The 20,273-nt window shown below is 41.1% G+C and overlaps 3 protein-coding genes across 6 annotated transcripts in view; 1 reads left to right on the top strand and 2 right to left on the bottom strand.

The window, feature by feature from the left end:
- The first annotated feature begins 99 nt into the window (after positions 1 to 99).
- On the top strand, positions 100 to 3,448 carry trappc2l (trafficking protein particle complex subunit 2L). The gene is made up of 5 exons (XM_046840967.1): positions 100 to 226; positions 1,437 to 1,609; positions 2,716 to 2,803; positions 3,095 to 3,174; positions 3,287 to 3,448. Exons 1-5 carry the CDS (start codon positions 194 to 196, stop codon positions 3,330 to 3,332), a joined length of 420 nt encoding a protein of 139 aa, XP_046696923.1. The 5' UTR covers positions 100 to 193; the 3' UTR covers positions 3,333 to 3,448.
- pabpn1l (PABPN1 like, cytoplasmic) lies at positions 3,447 to 10,996 on the bottom strand. Of its 2 annotated transcripts, none has more exons than XM_046840965.1 (7): positions 10,521 to 10,996; positions 8,063 to 8,177; positions 7,792 to 7,862; positions 6,562 to 6,668; positions 6,386 to 6,473; positions 4,851 to 4,990; positions 3,447 to 3,942 (listed from the first exon to the last, which is right to left on the bottom strand). In XM_046840965.1, exons 1-7 carry the CDS (start codon positions 10,584 to 10,586, stop codon positions 3,903 to 3,905), a joined length of 627 nt encoding a protein of 208 aa, XP_046696921.1. In that variant the 5' UTR covers positions 10,587 to 10,996; the 3' UTR covers positions 3,447 to 3,902. The 2 variants fall into 2 exon arrangements, with proteins under 2 accessions (XP_046696921.1, XP_046696922.1); XM_046840966.1 differs by having other exon boundaries at positions 7,792 to 7,859; positions 10,521 to 10,994.
- Positions 10,997 to 12,030: 1,034 nt separating this feature from the next.
- Positions 12,031 to 20,273, bottom strand: part of cbfa2t3 (CBFA2/RUNX1 partner transcriptional co-repressor 3) — a 46,674-nt gene continuing 38,431 nt past the window's right edge. For all 3 annotated transcript variants that reach the window (XM_046840960.1, XM_046840961.1, XM_046840962.1), the window contains exons 9-12: positions 19,997 to 20,065; positions 19,201 to 19,254; positions 17,683 to 17,873; positions 12,031 to 17,309 (exon numbers count right to left, since the gene is read on the bottom strand). In XM_046840960.1, the coding sequence (XP_046696916.1) occupies positions 16,962 to 17,309; positions 17,683 to 17,873; positions 19,201 to 19,254; positions 19,997 to 20,065 (662 nt within the window). In that variant the 3' untranslated portion in view covers positions 12,031 to 16,961. The remainder of the gene's footprint in view (positions 17,310 to 17,682; positions 17,874 to 19,200; positions 19,255 to 19,996; positions 20,066 to 20,273) is intronic.

Raw genomic sequence — 20,273 nt, 5'->3', positions numbered from 1 at the left:
TTAACACTCTCTCTAGGACATTCGTTTCCTTTCGGCCACTAAAAACCCAGAAAATACCTTCAAAAACACTATATTTACAACGAATAAACACCTTTTCCAAAACAACCCTCTTTGCTATATTCTACTATATAGAGTCACGTGATTTCTTCCGCGCTGTCACGTGACCCGCTTTCCGGCTTGTCGCAATTCCAAGATGGCGGTGTGCGTAGCTGTCATAGCGAAAGAGGTAAACAAGAAATAATGACTTATTATATAATGTCTATCTCGCAATGCCAGTCGTGATTATGCGCCTGAAATCTGTACAAATCTCAAATCTTTCTAACGTCATGTGGTGGTTTTATTTTATTAACGATCACAGCTGCTTGTGTCAGTATATAAGGAAACTACAAAGGGTTTAATGTTCTCATGTTGTGCGACTCGTTTGCATGTGATTCCACTGAGCTGGGATTAATTTTATCGCGTGGCTACATGTAATTTATTTTATATAATGTTTAAAGCAGCAGCAATGCATTAATGGTCAGTGGTTGGGCGTTGAAAAGAAAAGTGATCAGCAAATGCTCATGGGAACAGTGGAGATCAACAATTGTTCATTGGAAAGATTTGTGATCAGTGATTTGTCATTTTTAACATTAGTGATGAGTGAATAGGTCATTGGGAACAGTGCTGATCAGTGATTGGTCATTAGGAACAGTGCTGATCAGTGATTGGTCATTAGGAACTGTGCTGATCAGTGATTGGTCGTTAGGAACTGTGCCGATTAGTAATTGGTCATTAGGAACAGTGCCAATTGGTCATTGAACATTAGTGATTGGACATTGGGAACAGTGCTGATCAGTGATTGGACATTGGGAACAGTGTTGATCAGTGATTGGACATTGGAAACAGTGTTGATCAGTGATTGGACATTGGGAACAGTGTTGATCAGTGATTGGACATTGGGAACAGTGCTGATTAGTGATTGGACATTGGGAACAGTGTTGATCAGTGATTGGACATTGGGAACAGTGCTGATCAGTGATTGGACATTGGGAACAGTGTAGATCAGTGATTGGTCATTAGGAACAGTGCTGATTAGTGATTGGTCATTGGGAACAGTGCCAATTGGTCATTGGGAACATTATTGATCAGTGATTGGACATTGGGAACAGTGCTGATCAGTGATTGGTCATTGGGAACATTAGTGATCAGTGATTGGACATTGGGAACAGTGTAGATCAGTGATTGGACATTGGGAACAGAGTTGACCAGTGATTGGACATCGTGAACAGTGTAGATCAGTGACTGGTTGTTGGAAAGAGTAGTGAAAAGTGATTGGTCATTGGGAACAGTGGTGCATAGTGATTGATTGGAATGATTGGAAACACAGGCTTGTCTAAATCCAGGCCCGACATTCTGATTAGTAACAATCACACCTGTGTTCTGTTTGTGTTTGGCAGAATTACCCTCTGTATATTCGGAGCGTTCCGACGCAGAACGAGCTGAAATTCCACTACACAGTGCACACTTCACTGGACGTGGTGGAGGAGAAGATCTCTGCAGTCGGGAAAGCGATGGCTGATCAGCGAGAGCTCTACCTGGGACTGCTCTACCCTACTGAGGACTATAAAGTGTATCCTTGTGATGAAATGTCTTCCAGCAGGTTCTGACTTCTTGCAGAAAATTTTTATACAAATTTTTTATTTACGTTTGTAAATAGTTGCCGAGTGTTTGTTCAGCGAACTTGATTTGCATTATAATACCCAGAAAGCAATTCTCCCCTTTTCAGCCAAGTGTTTTGATGTCTACAATAACACCATTTGTCAGATCGATTCCCAAAAGTGCTTCCTAACAGCAAGTGGAAGTTTGTTTTACCACCGTGAAACCAAAACAAAGAAGAGTCTTAAAGCATGTCTTCCTTGTACCCTGAGAAATCTAGGGATTAGTGAAGCAGTGGTAGAGGATGGAGGGATGAGTAAAGCAGTGGTAGAGGATGGAGGGATGAGTAAAGAAGTGGTAGAGGATGGAGGGATGAGTGGAGCAGTGGTAGAGGATAGAGGAGGTCAGTGGTAGAGGATAGAGGGATGAGTGGAGCAGTGGTAGAGAATGGAGGGATGAGTGGAGCAGAGGTAGAGGATGGAGGGATGAGTAGAGCAGAGGTAGAGTATGGAGGGATGAGGAGCAGTGATAGAGGATGGAGGGATGAGTGGAGGGTTAGATTGCTAGGGGTGCTGGTCTGTTTTTGGTTTCGAATGTGATTGAGTAGCTCATTGATGGGAATGTAGTAGAGAAATGATGTTGGAGAACCTTAGAAGATGGTGAAGCTTCATTGTGGATCATCTGCACAGGTCAGATGTCTTTCAGAGGCAGACCTGCTAGTTGGTTTAGTCGTGGTTAACTTGAGATTTCATGGCGATCAGACAGTTGTGTATAGAGATCTTGACATGATGATTTTCCTGGATGGTCAGCAAGTTCAGTTTTGCTGGGATTAAGCTCCAGATGGTGAGCTGCCATCCACGGTGAGATATCTGCCAGACATCCTGAGATCCCAGAGTGTCTGTAAGGAAGGGGAAGATCAATAGATGAATCTGGATGGCTGTGGTTCTAAGATTCCAAAAATGTTGGTAGTCACCATGAACATGAGCTCAGTAAGTTAAACAGAAGCACGTCTTCTGAATCAGCTGAGGGTTTTGATGACTCTGGATCTGAAAGACCTTATGAGCTTAACTGAAGTATCAGGTACGGCTATGTGACGAACTCCAAAGTGAAGTTTGTGATCGTGGTGGACTCATCAAACACGTCGCTGAGAGACAACGAGATTCGGAGTGTAAGTGTGAAGTTCTTGGTGTTATATGCTCTCGTCCTTTCTGTGGCTCCTGAAGGAACTTCTATCAAAACCTCCAGATAGAAACAGATGTTTCTCCATATACAGATGCAACACTCACCGTCCAACAAATTCAAAATCAGTCCCGTTTTAGATTAAACTGGCCACTAAATGCACAGAGGTACAGAGTTGGTGCCACATTCCCTTTCAGATGAAGATGTAATGACCTTTTTTTTCTGACTCTTGAAATAAACCTCCAGCAGATACATTACTGTTTACTCCTCATCTTCACAGATGTTCAGAAAATTGCACAACTCCTTCACAGATGTCATGTGCAATCCCTTCTACAACCCTGGAGATCCCATTCAGTCCAAGTAAGAACTCTGGATCAGATACTCATTAATGACAATTTACAACTTTAAATGTATTCTTTCTCTCCCTTCTTCTACTCGCCCTGTCTGCCCCCTCCCTCCCCCCTCCCCCCAGGGTGTTTGACAGTACCGTGTCGGCCATGATGGTCCCGTCCTGTTAAAGCTGTGGGATTTGACTCTGCTGTACATACTGAATTCCACGTGTTCCCTTTGTGTATATGTTTGTTGTATGTATTCGAAGATTTTCAATGAATAAAAGTGATGTAACGCACCGATACAGGAAAGAGCAAAGAAAATTGTTTATTTATTCATTTTTTTCCAGTCAACGATTTACATTAAACAACGAACAGAGATAGAAAAATTAGATAAAGAAAATACAGAATTACGAAGTGGATCCAGCCTCCCACCCAGCTCTTTTTATTTACAGAAAGGACAATATATATATATATATATATATATATATATATATATATATATATATATATATATATATATATATATATATATAAAAAAAAAGATGGATAAATAAAATAATATCGGTGTAAATCAAGTCTCAGTCATTCAGGCTTTAAATCAGACAGAAAAAAAAAAATGCACATAAAATGTAACTCTGATCATCGATGTGTAGACGGAGTCGGGTGAAGGCAGGAACGTAACAGCACTGAACTTCGGCACCAGGAGTGCTCAGAAAAGAAAAATGATAATAAAACTAAAAGATTCTTTTCATTCTGTCAGTAGGAAATGTACCACGGCTGAGCTCTTCCACTTCCCCTGAAACAAGAAATCAAATATTTCTGTATTCAGGAGATGTTTAGTCTGGAGTGAGAGATTTCTGATCATGTGATTATTTAAAAAAGACAAACAAATTAATGTATGGATTATAAACTGAACAACAATATTCAATACAATAATAATACAATGCAGTGAAGTGGTAGCTTCTAAAACAGAAGGTTATAAGAACAAATTCCAGCACCATTAAACTACCACTGTTGGGCCCTTGAGCAAGGCCCTTAACCCTCAACTGTTCAGTGCATAAAGGTGGCTGGAAAAAAAAGAAAAAAAAAAAAAGCATGCCAGAAAACCTCAAACATTATTTACAGAAACCGTAGTAAATAAGGAGTCGACTGCATTGAGCGACCAATCACTGAACCGCATTTCCCCCAGCAACCAATCACCGATCTGCATTTCCCCCAGCAACCAATCACCAAACCGCATTTGCCTTAGCAACCAATCATTACTCTGCATCCACCCCCAACAAGGAATAAAGGATAAAATAAAAAAAATTTCACAATAGGCAAAAGTATCGGGACACCAGACTTTTCCTGGAGACACACAATTGTACAGGACACCTTTGGATGCAGTAGCATGATATTTTCGCTTTTTCCAGAATCTTCTTTCCATGGGTTGGAGTAGAAGATCTCCTGCTATAGAGCTCCAACTCAAATGAACAATGAATGTGAACACTGACTGCACCCTCACCTTCTCACCTACATCAGCACCTGACTTTACTGACACCCTTCTATCTGAAGGAGCACAAAATCTCCACAAAATCTAGTGGAACATCTTCCCAGAAAGGTGGCTGTTCTTATACCTGCATATGGGGACTAAATGTGGAATGGGATGTATAAAATCTTATGTTTAGGTGTCCACAAACTTCTCCAGCCGTGTGCATCACTGACCTGATAAAGCCACGGAATCTGCCCTGGAAGCCGTTATGGAACCGGGAAGTGCGGACGCCTCTGCCCCGGAAACGCCCTCCTCGCACGAATCCTCGGTCTGTGCTGCTGATGCCGGGCATGTTGGTGCGTTTGGGTAAAACCTGCAGGGTTAAAATGATGGACTTCTGCTCAGTAGGTTGTAAGTTCAAATCCCAGCACCAGCAGGCTGGCAGTGATGGGACCTTGAGCAAGGCCCTTAACCCTCAAATAATTTAATTGTAAGGCAAAATTCAGTCAAAAAATGTGAATAAAGCATATAACAAAATCAGACGAATTGTCTGATTCACAATACACTGACAAAGAAAAAAGAAAAAACCTGGTTTTCTGGTTTTTTTATTTAATTTTTTTTACCAGTTTATTATTATTATTATTATTATTATTATTATTATTATTATTATTATTATCATCATCATTTGTTATTAACATTTGAGCTGTTTACATTTTTTAAACAATTTAACAAAATGCATGCTTGGTTAAATATATAAAATAATATTTTATTAAATTGGATAAATCAAATTAACACAACACTTATTATATTGATTAAATTAAGTAATCAATTAAATTGGCAAAAATTTTATTTATAAAAAAAAAAAAAAAATAAAATAGTTTACATTTGTTAGAACCCTTTTATGTTATACAGACGTGTATATAAGTGTGTGTTTTACATTGAAATATTTAAAGTGTGCAACTAAACAAACTTACGGTCCGTCACTTAATACATTCCTGATTAAATAAATGTTCAGCATGTAAAAATGTCTGCGTTCAGTACACACGTGCACCAAATCGAAAGATTTCGTTACAAATACATAGAAATCGCTACATAATCAAGGGCGTGATGAATAAAGGATTTAAGGAATTGCTTAATTAATTAATAAATTGTATAATTAAACATCTCTTGTTTCTTAAAGGCAGACATTTGTTAAAATATGCTGAAATCAGTAGAACAGTTAAGTAGAGAATAGCTTTAGAAAATTAAATATTACATTTTTTTTAATAAAAAAAATGAAAAATAAATCTATTTCCCAAATGGTCTAACAAATAAAAAAAAAAAATTTTAATCAACTTAATTTGTGCCAATTTATTAGAGTATTCAATTTAGTCAATGTAATAAAATAGTGTATTGCATTAATTTGATGCATTTAAATTAAAATGGTAACAATAAATGGGGAATAATAAATAAATAAATAAATGATATGCATTTCTTCCCCGTAACGGCACTGAAATTGAACCGAACCGTGACTTAAAACCCGAGATATGTACTGAACCGGGAATTTTGTCTACCGTTGCACCCTGTCTGTGTTATTTCAGTCTGATAGTTTCTATTTTAAATACTCCTCTTCTGCAATACTGAGAATATTCATCAGATCAAAAACAATACAAAGTCAAAGCAGCTACACTGGAGATGATCACAACAACAACAAAACAAAAAAAAAACCCTGTAAATTCTCGTTTTACCATCAGCTACAATAAAGCAGGCATTTACACTTCATCCTCACCTTAATGACTCGTCCCCTGAACAAGGTTTCATCCAAAGCCATTGCCATTCTCACAGACTCTCTGTCGGAGAACTCGATGTACGCAAACCTGGAAGCAGAACAGCAAAGTGGCGTCGAATCAGACGATGCCTGGTGCCATGAATACAGAACAATAACTCTAGAAGCTTCAGCTTTACCCTTTTGGATGACCGGTGAATTTGTCACACAGGATCGTGACCCTGTTGACGTGGCCGCAGCCGTTAAAGTAGATCTCCAGCTCTTCTGCGGTCGTCCCGTAATCCACCTGTTTTCAAACAGAGCAACGAGATTTTTAGCATGAACAGCTTGTGTTTGGACGAATGGATGAGTAGTAATAGTGTGAATAATATCTAGAAAAAAAAAATGTCCAGGTGTCCATGAGAGCCTCAGATTCTCAGGCTGACCGGAGTGGAACCACACCTACAGGTGCTTTTCAGCTCAACACGGTTGTAAAGAGTGACTATGTGTTACTATATCATTTAAATCAGTGTGCTCTTTCTCCGATCTCGCTCATTTAACCCACCCGATGTTTTTTGTTTTGTTTGCACCATTCGTGTGGAAGAAAATCACTAAGTGTTTTGCAGTTTCCAGAAAAAACCCTCACCAAACCCACCATCTGGCATCAACAACCACAAAAACTCTGGTACCTGATTCTCATAATAAAGTGAGTATTTTATAGAGTTGTCCCAGGCTAAGGATTTTCATAGTCTGATTCATAATCTGATTCATCAAGGCTTACTTATAGTCAAATCGTGTGTGTGTGTGTGTGTCCTGATGGCATTTTAAAGCCAGAACATCACACAAGAAAAAAAAATGTATAAAAAAATTTTAGATCAAGAAAAGAAAGAAAAAAAAAAAAAAAGTAAAACTAAAACTATGCAACAATCAATTGATTTAAAAAATGTTACTAGAACAGAATATTCCTTTACAGAAAACCTAAATCTCTGGCTCTGAGATGCTCCAGTGTCGGTCTCGAATCGAAGTGAAACGTCAATTGGTTTTTTTCACGCACCTTAAAACTAAAAAATTTGCAAACCTTTCGTTTCACGTTTATTTACAGATTTACGTGAGAAAACCAGTTCTATGTGATATCAGACATTGAGCACCCCCATATAACCAAAAATGGTATGATCCTCGTTTCATAAAGCCTATGTGAAGATTCGACTGAGAACGCTAGTCGATTCAGACTCCTCCTATCGAAGCATTAAATCTCTCATCTTTTCACCCCTAGTATTTTAGGAGATGATCCATATCCACTGATCGATCACTTTACTGGAAATGACTGAGGAACCATACTGTAGATCAAAATGATAAAGAATGTATATAAAGCACAGGGTTTGTTTCACCATGTGGCATTCAAAATAATGGTAAAGAAAATCAGAGCTTACGTTCCCGACATAGACGGATCTGGTGTCGGCGTCTATCCTCTCCTCACGCGTCATGCTGTAGAAAAGACCTGCTGATACAAAGAGGTCATATAATCACCTGTAGACTGTGAACAGAGCCATTTAAACCAACAGGTCATAAAAAATAAAACTCTTAAAAATGAGTGATGGAGATGTGAAGGTCAAGAAGAAGAAGTGGAGACCTGCCCAAATCTGAGCTGCGAGCAGGGTTTGGGAGGTGATGAGCACGTGGCTGTTCTCCGGCCGAGCTCACCTGTCTGTAGAGGGCCGTAGGAAAACGGCTTGTCTGAACAGTACTGCGCTTCCCGCAGCTTTTCTTCCTCCTCTTCCTCCATCTCCATCACTCGTGCCTTAATCGCTTCCAACTCCTGCAGAATAAAAAAAAAATTCAATAAAAAGAGCAAATAAAAATGACCACCAAGAGGCACTTTGTCTATCGATTGGAAAGTAATTGAGCTATGGATGGAGCATGAACAGGGTTTCTCCACATTTACATTTCAAAATTCCAGATTTAAATATTCAGACTTTCCTAAAGCGTTTGAAGACCATATTCAACATCTAAAAGAACCATTTTAAACTATAACCTTTGAAACTATAACATGCGTTGCGTTACAATCTCTGATGCATGTCAGAATCAAGCTGTACAGAAGTGGTCTAACACGAGCGTTGTGTGTTTCATCAATTTTTTGACTGACAACGAAAGTGAAGATGCAGAACGTTTTTAGGCGAAAACGCCATTTTAAAATTTATCCGTATTAGTGTAGAGCCCATTTTATAAAAAAATATTTACAAATTCTTAATTTTATATTTTTGCGGTGCAGGACATGTATGAGGACAGAGTGACAGCAGTGAAGTGAAGTGTGCAGTAGGAACGACAGACTGGTTCAAGGTGGAGGTTGGACTGCATCAAGGATCGGCTCTGAGCCCTTTCCTATTTGCAATGGTGATGAACGAGGTCAGACAGGAGTCTCCGTGGACTATGATGTTTGTGGATGATATTGTGATTTTTGTGAGAGTAGTGAGCAGGTTGAGAAGAGCCTGGAGAGGTAGAGGTACATGCTGGAGAGTTCATGTACTTGGGGTCAACAGTGCGAAGTAATGGACAGTGTGTTAGAGAAGTGAAGAAAAGAGTGCAGGCAGGGAGGAGAAGAGCATGTACATAACATGGACAACCCCGAATCTAACAAATGGAAACGACAAGGCCTCAGAACATTAAAGAAAACTAGTGTAAATTAAAGGGCTTCCAAAAAGTTATTGATTCACTGATAGCAAAAAAACCAAAAAAACAATAGCTATAGAACCTCATAATCTACAATAACCTGAGAATCACTCTTAATTCCAACCAAATCCATCCAGAAAGACCATCAGCCCCCCTGCATGACCTCGCTGAAGAATCTAATGAACTCTGAGGAAGATATTTCTCGTAAAAATAAAGTCCAGGAACTGCATCGCTTCTTTTTCTGAAAAGACACCACATATATTCACTTACTGAAATTATTTCTTATAACAAAACGTTGTGGACAGTAATGAAGTAAATGTAATGTGTTGCTGTAATTAAGTAGATTTTTCACGTATCTGCATTTTACTGAAGTGTTTCCTCTTTTACTGTAACTTCACTACATTCCAAAGTCAAAAAATTTACGTTTTACTCGACTACATTTAGTAAAATCAGTCGTTTCTTTTTATTTACAAGGATAAAAACGTAACTGGTGAAACACGCAGCGAGTCACCAATCAGGATCGAGCGCACGCTCTGTTTTACACGTGTTCTGATCGGCGCTCGCTGCATCTACTGATCACCAACATACAGTTCAGCATCAGTTCAACATCAAGCAGAACATTTAGAGAGAAATAAATGATGAAGAAACTCCAGACTCGAACTCGCAACAACACACGTGACCTCATTTATATGATATTTTTGAAGTAGTTGAAAAAAAGGTTTTGGGTTCATGATCATTATAATAATTAATCAGTGTTTGAGTCATTAATATCATTCTATTAATAGATCAGTGTGCTGAGAGTCACATTCGATTCTTTTTTTTACAAACTGAGGTGATTAAGTGACAAAATGATAACAGGGACATTACATTTATAATAAATCATAGTCTTTTGGATACTGAAGTACATTTGAAGGCCAAAACTTTTGTACTTTTACTCAAGTGAAAGTTTAACACGTTTACTGGAGTCACATTTTAGCGAGTGGATCTTTACTGTAACTCAAATACATGCTTTGTGTTCTTAATCCACCACTGATAAATATTCAGCTCTAACAGTGGATTTTTTAATGGTATTGATGGTTTTTTAGTGGGATGTATGGAGGCCTACAAGAGTCTGGAGCTCTGGGGTCTGCTGAGGACCTTATGCTGTTCACGGTTTAGGAATATTCACACTGATGAGGAAACGTGTGTAAAAGCTATATTCCACATGTGGAACATCTGTATGGAAATGGCAACTAATTAAATTAAGAAATGAATAAAAGATAGAATCTGGATTTCTTTTACCTGCTGGAATGATGGAAAGGAGACACTAAGACAGAAAAATGCTTCACGGAAGAACAAGTTTGGGTCAAATGAAACCGTGTGTTTGTCAGTAGAGAAACTGGAGCATCAAGCAAACCAGAAGAAGCGCAGGTTTGAGCTGCATTACCTGAAAAAATGTTTTAAAGAGAAACGAATCGCTTTTATATCAGAATTCCTTCCACAATAAACTCACCGGGTCTTCAGAGAACTGACTTCCGGAGTTCAGAGCTCCTTTAATGTCGTACATTTGCTCCGCCATGTGAGCAGAAGATCCTGACCTTCACACCTTCTCAGCATGCAGCGTTCAGTGGCCTCTCTTCATCAGATCAGCTGGAAACCTCGTCCAAAATAAACTTACTGAACAAGTCATAAGAACGTCCTGAAGAAGAGATTTCAACCCCAAACCCTGGAAACAGAGGCTCCTGCAGGAAGACTACGTCCGATTCTGCACCCCTCCTTAATTACTTAATAGGGGTCAGAGGTCACCTGGGCACATCCGATTCAGCGTGCGCTTTGGGGCAGAGGGTAGAGAGAAAACGGAGGCGGTTCCTTCCGGTAATGAGCTCACCTGCAGGTCACCTGTGTGTGTGTGTGTGTGTGTGTGTGTGTGTGTGTGTGTGTGTGTGGGACTTTCAGCGTTCCCTCGGGCACAAATAATACACGACCAACCTCAGGCAGAAGAACGGATCTGCCACCATCATTAATTAAATACCCCGGGGCATAAAAAGACCCGGATGAGACGTCACACCGACACGGAGGGGGCGTGGCTTTCGATGTAATCTTTATTATTATTAAAATTTGATTTTCACGATCGACCACGCCCCCTGATGCCACGCCTACATGTACACCCACATATAGAAACTTTCAGCGTGTTCTAAACTAAATCCATACCTGTGATGTTACTGAAGATCTGGATGCACTTAGATATCTAGCAGAAATGTATTATTATTATTATTATTATTATTATTATTATTATTATTATTATTATTATATTTATTGCTCATCTGAAGGGGGTTTGGTGGTCCTCATTGTGTCCATCTGGGTTTCCACCAGGTGAACTTTTCCATCAAACATATGAGTACACAAACCAGTGCTTTCTGAACCTGCCTGAATCCTCCATCCTGATGCCTGGATAGAGTTCTCTTTAATTGGACAATGCTCCTTCAGATGGCTCTAACATGGATTCAGCATGGACATCAAATTACAGTGGATGGTAAACATCATGAAGGTCGATTCGGACCAGAAAACCAGGTCTTCATCTGCCACGAATGAAGTTCCATAAGTGAACAGTTGATAACCTTAACAATGATATTGAGGACGGGTTCCTGTGAGACTCTGGTTCCTCTCAAGGTTTCTTCCTCATGAAGTCTTAAGGGGATTATTTCCTCTTCAACGTCATCTCGCTCATAATTAAAAATGCATAATCTCAATCTATTTATTTCTGAGAAGCTGCTTTGTGAGAAGCCGTTAAAAGATCTCACACCATCAGGGCAGGAAATGAAGGACACGCAACCAGCCATGGTTCATATTTTTTTAATTACACAGATACATATCTCAACACAGACAATAACCTGATTTAGAATGTTTACAGCGTCACATATCCAACGAAGCGCACAGTAAAAGGGGTAAAGAGTGGGGCAACAAGGGCGAGAGGAAGAGGAGGAGGAGGAGGAGAGCATGCAAGAGAAAGAAATCCAAACTTCTCCTGGTACAGTTTACTTCATCTAGAGACTGATAACAGGAAGAAAAAAAAAAAGTTCTTCATCACACCAACCTTTTTCCTACAGAAACAATGTTCTCTTTTCTGTAACAATGTATTGCACAATACAGTAAATAATGCTTCCCTAAACATGTCACTCCATCTTTAGGTATTTATTTTTACAAAAAACAAACAAAAAATAAAAGTCTCTAGCTATTTTTAGCATTAGGGAGATCAAGCGTCCGTTCTGGCTTTGCTAGCAATAGCGCCTTGTTAGCATCTTGTTACATTACAACAGGAGGAACTATGAGCTGTGGATGTCCACCAATAAAAGGCTTCTGGTTTAAAGTCAGAAAAGCTTTTGATCACGTGCATTTTTTCCCCCCGAGCAAAATATTCCCCTTGTACCCTTCACAGATGGTGGGATTAAAGCAGAAATAAAAAAGGGATAAAAAAAAAAAGCCCTCGTTAAATTAGATCGTTTGAAAACTGTATAGAAATGTTTCAGATTTTAATCCTACAAAGATCATGTGACTTCACAGGTTTGTTTTAAAGGGTGGATTTTGTTCACAATCAGAAATTTTCAGCCCTAAATGTTCCCCAGCCTCGAAAATAAGAATCGTTTAAATATATATATATATATATATATATATATATATATATATATATATATATATATATATATAATATTACAATATATGGGCAAAAGTATTGGCACACCCGAATTTGTTCCAGTTGTATGTACATCTTTACCACACACACATTTCTGTAGAACGTCTTTGGATGCGGTCTCTCGGCTTAAAAAAATTAGGAAACGCAGACCTGTTCAACGCCCCTGTGCACAAAGCCAAAACATCTCCGTGAAGAACTGCTTGACATGGGGTTGGAAGATGTGGAAGAACTTCCTGCTATAGAGCTAGAACATGATAAGTGTGAACGCTGACTCCACTTCAGGCCTACTCACCCCACCTACATCAATACCTGACCTTACTAACACCATTGTGGCTCTGAAGATCAAGTGGAACATCTCCCCAGAAGAGTAGAAGGTAGTATTGGGACTGGATGTGGAAGGGGATGTTCAATAGGATTTACATACCAATCTTTTGCTCAGGTGTCCATGAACTTTTGTCCATATAGTGTATATATAGTATAATATAAATAGTAGAAGATACATCAGAAAGCTCTTTCCTTTTGGTTTAGCTTTGGTTGGAGACAAATCACATTTTAGGGCTTTATATGACTGAAATGTGGTCTAAACAGACATGTAAAGCATAAAAGATGTGTGAAAATTGTGTGTGTGTGTGTGTGTGTGTGTGTGTATCCTCCGCCTTTGTTTTCCTTGTTATAAAGATTAAAGCTCTAAAATATTCAAGTTTTGCACAGCGAGATCATGGATAGGAAGCTTCTGACGCTCGGGAACACACCGAACACACCGGACGTCCTCGAGCGAAGTCGGCCGATGCTTGACACGTGCCCATATCGTGATAACTGCGTAAACGTTTGTCAGTATTTACAACGTGGTAAGGCTTACGTTTTAAAAAGACAACCACACCTGTACTTCCACAGCGGGGCCGTGCAGATCATTACTTCTCCTGTTATAAAAAAGAATCTATGTGGATTATTATATTGTATAGAACGTGGGCACATGCCTTGCTGTGTCTCTGTATGAAGGTACCAGGACATCCAGTTCAGCATGCTGTCTTGGAGTGTGTGTGTGTGTGTGTGTGTGTGTGTGTGTGTGTGTGCTGGTTATATTTTTAACACTTTGGATCAGGGGTGTGTACCAGCTTATATTCAAGAGGCTGCGATTCACCAGCATGCAGAGGTGCTTTGGTCTGTTTTTTTTGGGACGAGTATGGGATATGTTAGTTCAGGATTTCCTGGAAAGTTTGCTCTCTATTTTCTCATTTTGATGGAATAAAGTGAATTGTTATGCGTCTCAAAACAACACAAACGGTGCATCGCTACTATGGCAACTAACGATGCGTATATGATCCTTTGTAGATCTTAAAAATGGCAGACGTTCTGATATAAATCTCTTTTATGATGTCTGATCCGTAGGCCTCGTCTGGCGCAGGGTTTGAATGTCTGTTAGTGGACACGGATCTCTGAACACGTGTCGATCTGACAGTTGTAGGACGGGAGGTAGCTAACGAGGGGCGGGAAGGCCGAGGATAAACGAACCGGGGGAGGGAGGGGGGAGACCTGTTGTTGGAGGAGGATTTGATGAGAACCACATGGAGCTCTGGTGTCCTGCTTCATCATACACAGGTGCTAAACTAGGAACAGGTGAAGGACTTAATATATATTAATTTAGAAATAAGAAAATAGATCATTCGGTGCATTTTTTCAATGCACCGGATTTAAATAAAAAAAAAAAAAACATAAACAGCACAAGACGCCAAGCAAGAAAACCTTCAAGTGTGCTCCGTGTTAGAGGTATGACACATGGACAGGACGTCTGAGTGCACAAAACGTTTAAATCAGTTCGCATTCGAAGGGCAATTCTGCTCATCGCGTCGTTCATTAAAAGTCCTTCGATGCTCTGAGGTGTGTTCGCGTTCCAATACCTGTGAAGGGAAAGCTGACGACTCTAAAGCACGAGAAAAAAAAAAACGGACCGCAGAAATGAAAGTGGCGTGATAATCGACGTCGGAGGTTCAGGACAAAAGCGTCTCGCAGACTGAAAATCAACAGGAAGTGACGTCAAAGCCTGCAATCAGCGTCATACCGACTTAACGAGGTTACTTCGTTTTCACCTCCGGGTTCAATTAAGTGGGTCCTGATTTTGCAGACGCACCAACGATGTCGTTTAAGCGAAGATCATATTTTTAACTTACTTCCTGCGATTCGGCAAAATCAGGACCGTCACCTACATCTACAGATTACACGATATACAGCGAGTAAAACAGACGCGATGAAAAAGCATGGGTCTGAACGAGTAATTACAATTGCTTCGATTTGGAAAAGAACTGAGAAACGATTCGAAGACATTATACTTTGTTATTTGGCAAACACATATTTTTTTTTGGACCTCTCACGTTTTTTTAAATACTATATACATTCACATTAAGTTATGGTTGTTATTTTAAATAGATTTTTTTTACGTAGATTTTATATTAAAAGGTACCCTACGGGTGGTTTCTGAGGTTCCGTTCAGTAGCTGAATTCTCTTCTCATATTGCACCTCCGTCCTTTCGCTGTCTCCAAACACCAGCCATGTTCGCTCTACACATTTCTCCCCCTCAGAAAAAAAAAAACAAAAAAACGTTTTTACATGTAGCCGGACCCCAAAAAAAGAAGAAAAAAAAATGAAATAACGAGACGAACAAACGAAAAAAATATAATAATAAATATTCAGGCAGAGAGTCAGAGAGACATCAGAGACATAGACATCGAGAACCAGAACGCAGTATCTACACATTTCATCCCTTCTTAGATATCTTCTCAGAGGGGACCGAGACGAGAAGTGAGCAGAAAGTTGAAAAAAAAAAAAAAAATAATAAAAAGATAGATAGATAGATAGATAGATAGATAGATAGATAGATAGATAGATAGATAGATAGATAGATAGATGGATAGAGAACTCGAGTCCACAACGCTTTTTATGATTTTTTTTTCATGCTTTGGACAAAAAAAAAACGAGGGAAAGTTCGGTGTAAAACTGGGAGAACAAAATGACAAGAGAATTGCTTCAAAAGGCTCGCCCTTAGAGGGCGTTGTTCTCGTGCAGACGTTCTCGGGGCTTTTCGAGGGCTTTGCGGGGTATGTTTGCCGTTCCGAGCGCCTTTCGAGGCCAAGTCCATTTCCGTGCGCGGTGTTTGGTCCGCTCGTCCTCGCGTTCTCTCGCCGCAGACACGTCTTTCCCACTTTGAGCGGACGACGTGTCCCGTCACCGCGTTCCTCAGGGTCGGAGCAGAGGATTGCGGGGGACTGAGTCAAGAAAAGAGGGCAGGGCACAGTGAGAGGAATGAGGCAGGGATTGAATTTGTCCCTTTTTTTATTTCCCTTGCTGCCTCTACCACAAACTCGGGTTTGAGGAGTTTTTTTTTTTTGCGTCATTCGCGTTTGGTTAAAAGACGAGTGCTTCTCCGTGAAACTTTGGCAGTGTATTAAAAAGGTTTGGATCGCGTTCTTTTTTTTTTTTTGTGTCTTTCTTTTGGGTTCACGTCGGAACAGAGAGGTGAGTCCGGTGTAGGTTTTTCTTGGCTCGCTAGCAAGGTAGTTATCAGGTCTTTATTCTTTTTATTAGAATTATTATTATTATTTATTATTATTAGCATCATTATTTTTGGATTTTCTTGTTAAAGCCAGAAACAAACCGGTGAAAGAAGATCGTTCAATGGTTTGAAGAACGGAGCGCTGGGATACGGGAGGGGAAGTCTGTCTGTCTGTCTGTCTGTCTGTCTGTCTGTATGTCCATCCATTTGTACAAACCCAGACCAGGACAGAAGAACCAAAGTGTGTGTGTGTTGTGTGTGTGTGTGTGTGTCAGACTGGCAGAAGGAATCAAACTCCTGTATTCAAGCTTCTCTGAAGAAAGAGGACAGAGTGTAGTCAGGTGTCTCCATGCTGACTGTATACATATATACACATATCCAGGGCTTAAATGATTCCTAAAGCCGAACTTGAATTTCTTTCTTTCTGCCTTGTTTTTAACAGTGCACAAAAATCGCTGACTTTCGCTATCAAGTCCAAACCCTTTCCAATGTTAATAAATATAGAGCTAGGGTTGAATAAATGAGAGCATCAGGTAGTCGAGAACAAGAAGGGGATGAAGAAGAAGAAGAAGAAGAAGTGAGGAACTCGTAGATGTGGGAAGAAGTGCGAGAAACATTTCTCATCTTCTTTTGGGTGCAGGTGCAGCAGCAGCAGCAGCGTTAGCGTCAGCGGTAGCAGTGAGTGTGTGTCGCTCGCGGACTTTGGGGTTAGAGGTCAGCGGGAGGAGGAGTCCAGCAGGGCAGGTGTAGCAGGGGTGGTGGAACGTGACACACTGCTGGAGCTGCTGTCTTTGGGGCTTCCTGCACCGCCAGCCTGGCCCACCAGAGACAGAGGGCCCGGAGTGGTGCTCTCAGAGTGCATGGGCGGAGCGCTGGAGGACGAGGACAAAGAAGAAGGAGTTCCCAGAGGAACACTGGAACCTCCAGGTAGCCCCTGCAGCGTCTGTCCACACACGTGGTGGTGTTTCTCCCAGTCCTTGTGCTGGCAGAAGGAGCCGCAGTAGCGCGCCGTGTTACAGCCGCTGCACGTCTCGCTCGCTTTGCGGCCGCAGTTCCAGCAACTCTGCAATAACACAGGGAGAAGTGTGTGTGTAAGCATGGATGATATATCAGTGCAAGAACAGCTCCTCACAAAGTCACACAGTTCTAAAGTCAGGGGCTTCACCATCACCGTCAGATCATTTCTACCCTCAGCGAGCAGGACATAAAGCAGAAGAATAGCAGATAAAAGGAACAAAGTGATGGCGAGAGTCTCGATAAGTGTCAGATGCCTTCTTCATCTAACACACACTTACTCAGGCGCTCTTCATCACATTTGTATGAGCTATTTTGAGAACGGTGAAGGGTGTGAGTGGTCATAAAATGGGTGGTGGAGCTTGCTATGATCTACAGGAAGAAAGTGGCCGAGCTGATTGTGTAAAGAACGAGAGACCCACCTCACTGGAGTCCTCTTGCTGGTTGATGACGGACAGCGCGTCCTCCGAGGCCTGTCTCTTGGCCTCCGCTAGCGCTCGCTCCATCTTGGAGCGTTCGGCTGAAATCATCTCGTGAGCTTTCCTCTCAGCGTCAGACACGGCCTTCTGCAGCTCAGACATGGCCTGCCTCTTCACCTCGTTCACCGCCTCCTCTGGGATAGGGAGGAACAAACCCAGACAGAAAGACACATTAGCCCCTTTAGAGATCTCCTCCGTTCTCCTCCCCGTTCCTTACTGTGCATGTTTTATCATTCCGAACAGATGCACATCATCCAAGATTTAAAACGTTCTGTCGGAATAAAAACCCGCGTTAAATAATTACGATAAAAACCCGGCAGATGTTCGCTCACTTTGTCCGCGAACTTGTCTACGAACCGAGTTTTCAGTGCTGACTGATGTTCCTCAGGTGGGACAGATAAGAGGGAACTCCCACGACGAACAGACCAGAAAAAGCGAGGACGCTCCGCTCACTCTCGGGCTTTCTCCGTTCTACAAATGCCATCGTGTGTGAGTGAGCGGTGTGCGAGGGTGTTTTTTAGGACAGGCAGGTGTTTATGGTCGAAAATAGAAGCCTGGTTTATTAGGGGCACGTATATATCACTGCTCACGCCTGCCATAATCGCTCTACCATACTCTATATTTTAGCTCGGAGACAAGCGGCCTCGTGCTCGGGATGCCATATGGTGGAAGGCTGTGACCGAGTGTGCTTCTTATTGCAGTCAGGGAACAGATATACACTGTATAACGTGTGCAGATGCTGTACTGCGTGATCTAATTAACATCCTACAACCCTCTGTGTTACTGATCAGAAGATCAGGGGGTTCAAGCCCTGGTATTGCCAAGCTGCCACTCTTGGGCCCTTGAGCAAGGCCCTTAATCCTTTGTTTTCAAGGGGGTGCTGTATCATGTCTGACTCCACTTTCCTAACATCGGTGGGATATGGGGAAAAAATTATCATACTGAATGGTCACTTTTAATTCGGTTACTGACGTGTTTTTTCGGATGAAATGTCCCGACATTTTCGAGCCCATGTTTTCAGAGAAAGTACAGTAAACAGCCATTTAACCAATTTATTAGTCAGTCAATCAATCAATCAATCAATCAATCAATCAATCAATCAATCAATAAAATGAATAAAAGCACAATTTTTTAATCTTTTTTTGTCACAAATTCTCATTATGTTCATTATCCATAAGTGAGAATTAAATAAAAGCCACTAACCGACCAATCATAGGGCAGGGGGCGGGGTTTGGGATTGAAAAAACACATTTTTCTACCATAAATGTGGTCGCTAAAAAACCTTCTATGTCCCAGATATGTTTTATAAAAGGGGTTTCTCTGTATTTAAACAAAGTATGAGATGTCTTTCTCAATCTTCCAAATGGCTAATCACATAGAAATACACACACACACACACACACACACACACACACACACGCTTATAGCTTAGCAGTAAGCTATAAGGGTGCTGTTACTCACCCTGTTTGTTGTGTAGTTGCTTTATTGCTGGGGAGAGCGGGATGCTGGGGGCACCTGCGTGAAAAACAACTGCAATTAAAAGGGCTTTGGGAAAAAAACAGTGCAAATGCAGCACACACATCTGGCAGCAGCAGCAGCAGCAGCGAGCCCCTTCCTGAGACAGCGGGTTTCAGCAGCTGCACCGCTCCGGTGGTGCATCACATCACCAACATTACCAACATCACCAACATCATGTGGGCTTCTATGTATTTACATCAGTATGAAAATACTTCCTACCCTCAGGAAAACCTGGTGGTGTTTATAGAGGACGATGGGGGAGGAGCGAACAGGAACCATCGGTGGCATCACCGCCGATATTAAGGATTATATAAACACTAGTAATGGATGGAGTCTAAGAATCCAATGAAACACGACGTAAGTCCTATCAGCTGCTAGTCGGAAAAGCAGGAGAGCTTCGATTCCTTCCTTCACCCAGCTCTAGATCTTATCTCCTGCTTAGCTCCTGCTTCCCCCTCCCTCACTCCCTGTGGCTGCTGCTACATGGTGCTGCATTTCCACTGCACATTTTAACTGCAGTCGTCTTTAACTCCAGGAGAAACGGAGAGCACTACGCCCTAATTATACCCAGAATCCTCTGCTCTCCCAGCCCTGGCCTTACTGCATGTGTGTGTGTGTGTGTGTGTGTGTGTGTGTGTGTGTGTGTGTGTGTGTGTGTGTGTGTGTGTGTGTGTGTGTGTGTGTGTGTATTAGTGATAGTGTGTGAGCAGTGCACTCCATTCATGTGCCAGATTCCTACCTGCCTTCCTCCAGATCTCTTCAGGCAGGTAGCCGGATGGAGGCCGATGAAGGAAGTCTCGGTGAATATCTGTTACACAGAGTGAGACAGTTAGATTTTGGCTCTGCAACATCTCCTTTACATCTCATTTATCTCCTTTATCTCTACATCTCATCTACATATCTGCTGTCTCCTCTACAGCTTCCTTACATATCTTTTAAATCTCATCTACATGTACATGTACATACTTCAACATCTCTTCTGAATCTCTTCTGAATCTCTTCTACATCTCCTCAAC

The sequence above is a fragment of the Silurus meridionalis genome, chromosome 26 (genome assembly GCF_014805685.1).
Source record: "Silurus meridionalis isolate SWU-2019-XX chromosome 26, ASM1480568v1, whole genome shotgun sequence".
NCBI classification, from domain to species: domain Eukaryota; kingdom Metazoa; phylum Chordata; class Actinopteri; order Siluriformes; family Siluridae; genus Silurus; species Silurus meridionalis.
This window is presented reverse-complemented; position numbering and strand designations above follow the sequence as displayed.

Excerpts from the sequence above, each read along its gene's own strand:
- trappc2l (XM_046840967.1), top strand. The coding sequence starts at position 194 with ATGGCGGTGTGCGTAGCTGTCATAGCGAAAGAG. Across the intron at positions 1,610-2,715 it reads CCTACTGAGGACTATAAAGT|GTACGGCTATGTGACGAACT; the intron begins GTATCCTTGTGA and ends CTGAAGTATCAG. Across the intron at positions 2,804-3,094 it reads GAGACAACGAGATTCGGAGT|ATGTTCAGAAAATTGCACAA; the intron begins GTAAGTGTGAAG and ends TCATCTTCACAG.
- pabpn1l (XM_046840965.1), bottom strand. The coding sequence starts at position 10,586 with ATGGCGGAGCAAATGTACGACATTAAAGGAGCTCTGAACTCCGGAAGT. Across the intron at positions 6,669-7,791 it reads GATCCGTCTATGTCGGGAAC|GTGGATTACGGGACGACCGC; the intron begins GTAAGCTCTGAT and ends GTTTGAAAACAG. Across the intron at positions 3,943-4,850 it reads AGATTCCGTGGCTTTATCAG|GGGAAGTGGAAGAGCTCAGC; the intron begins GTCAGTGATGCA and ends TTCTTGTTTCAG.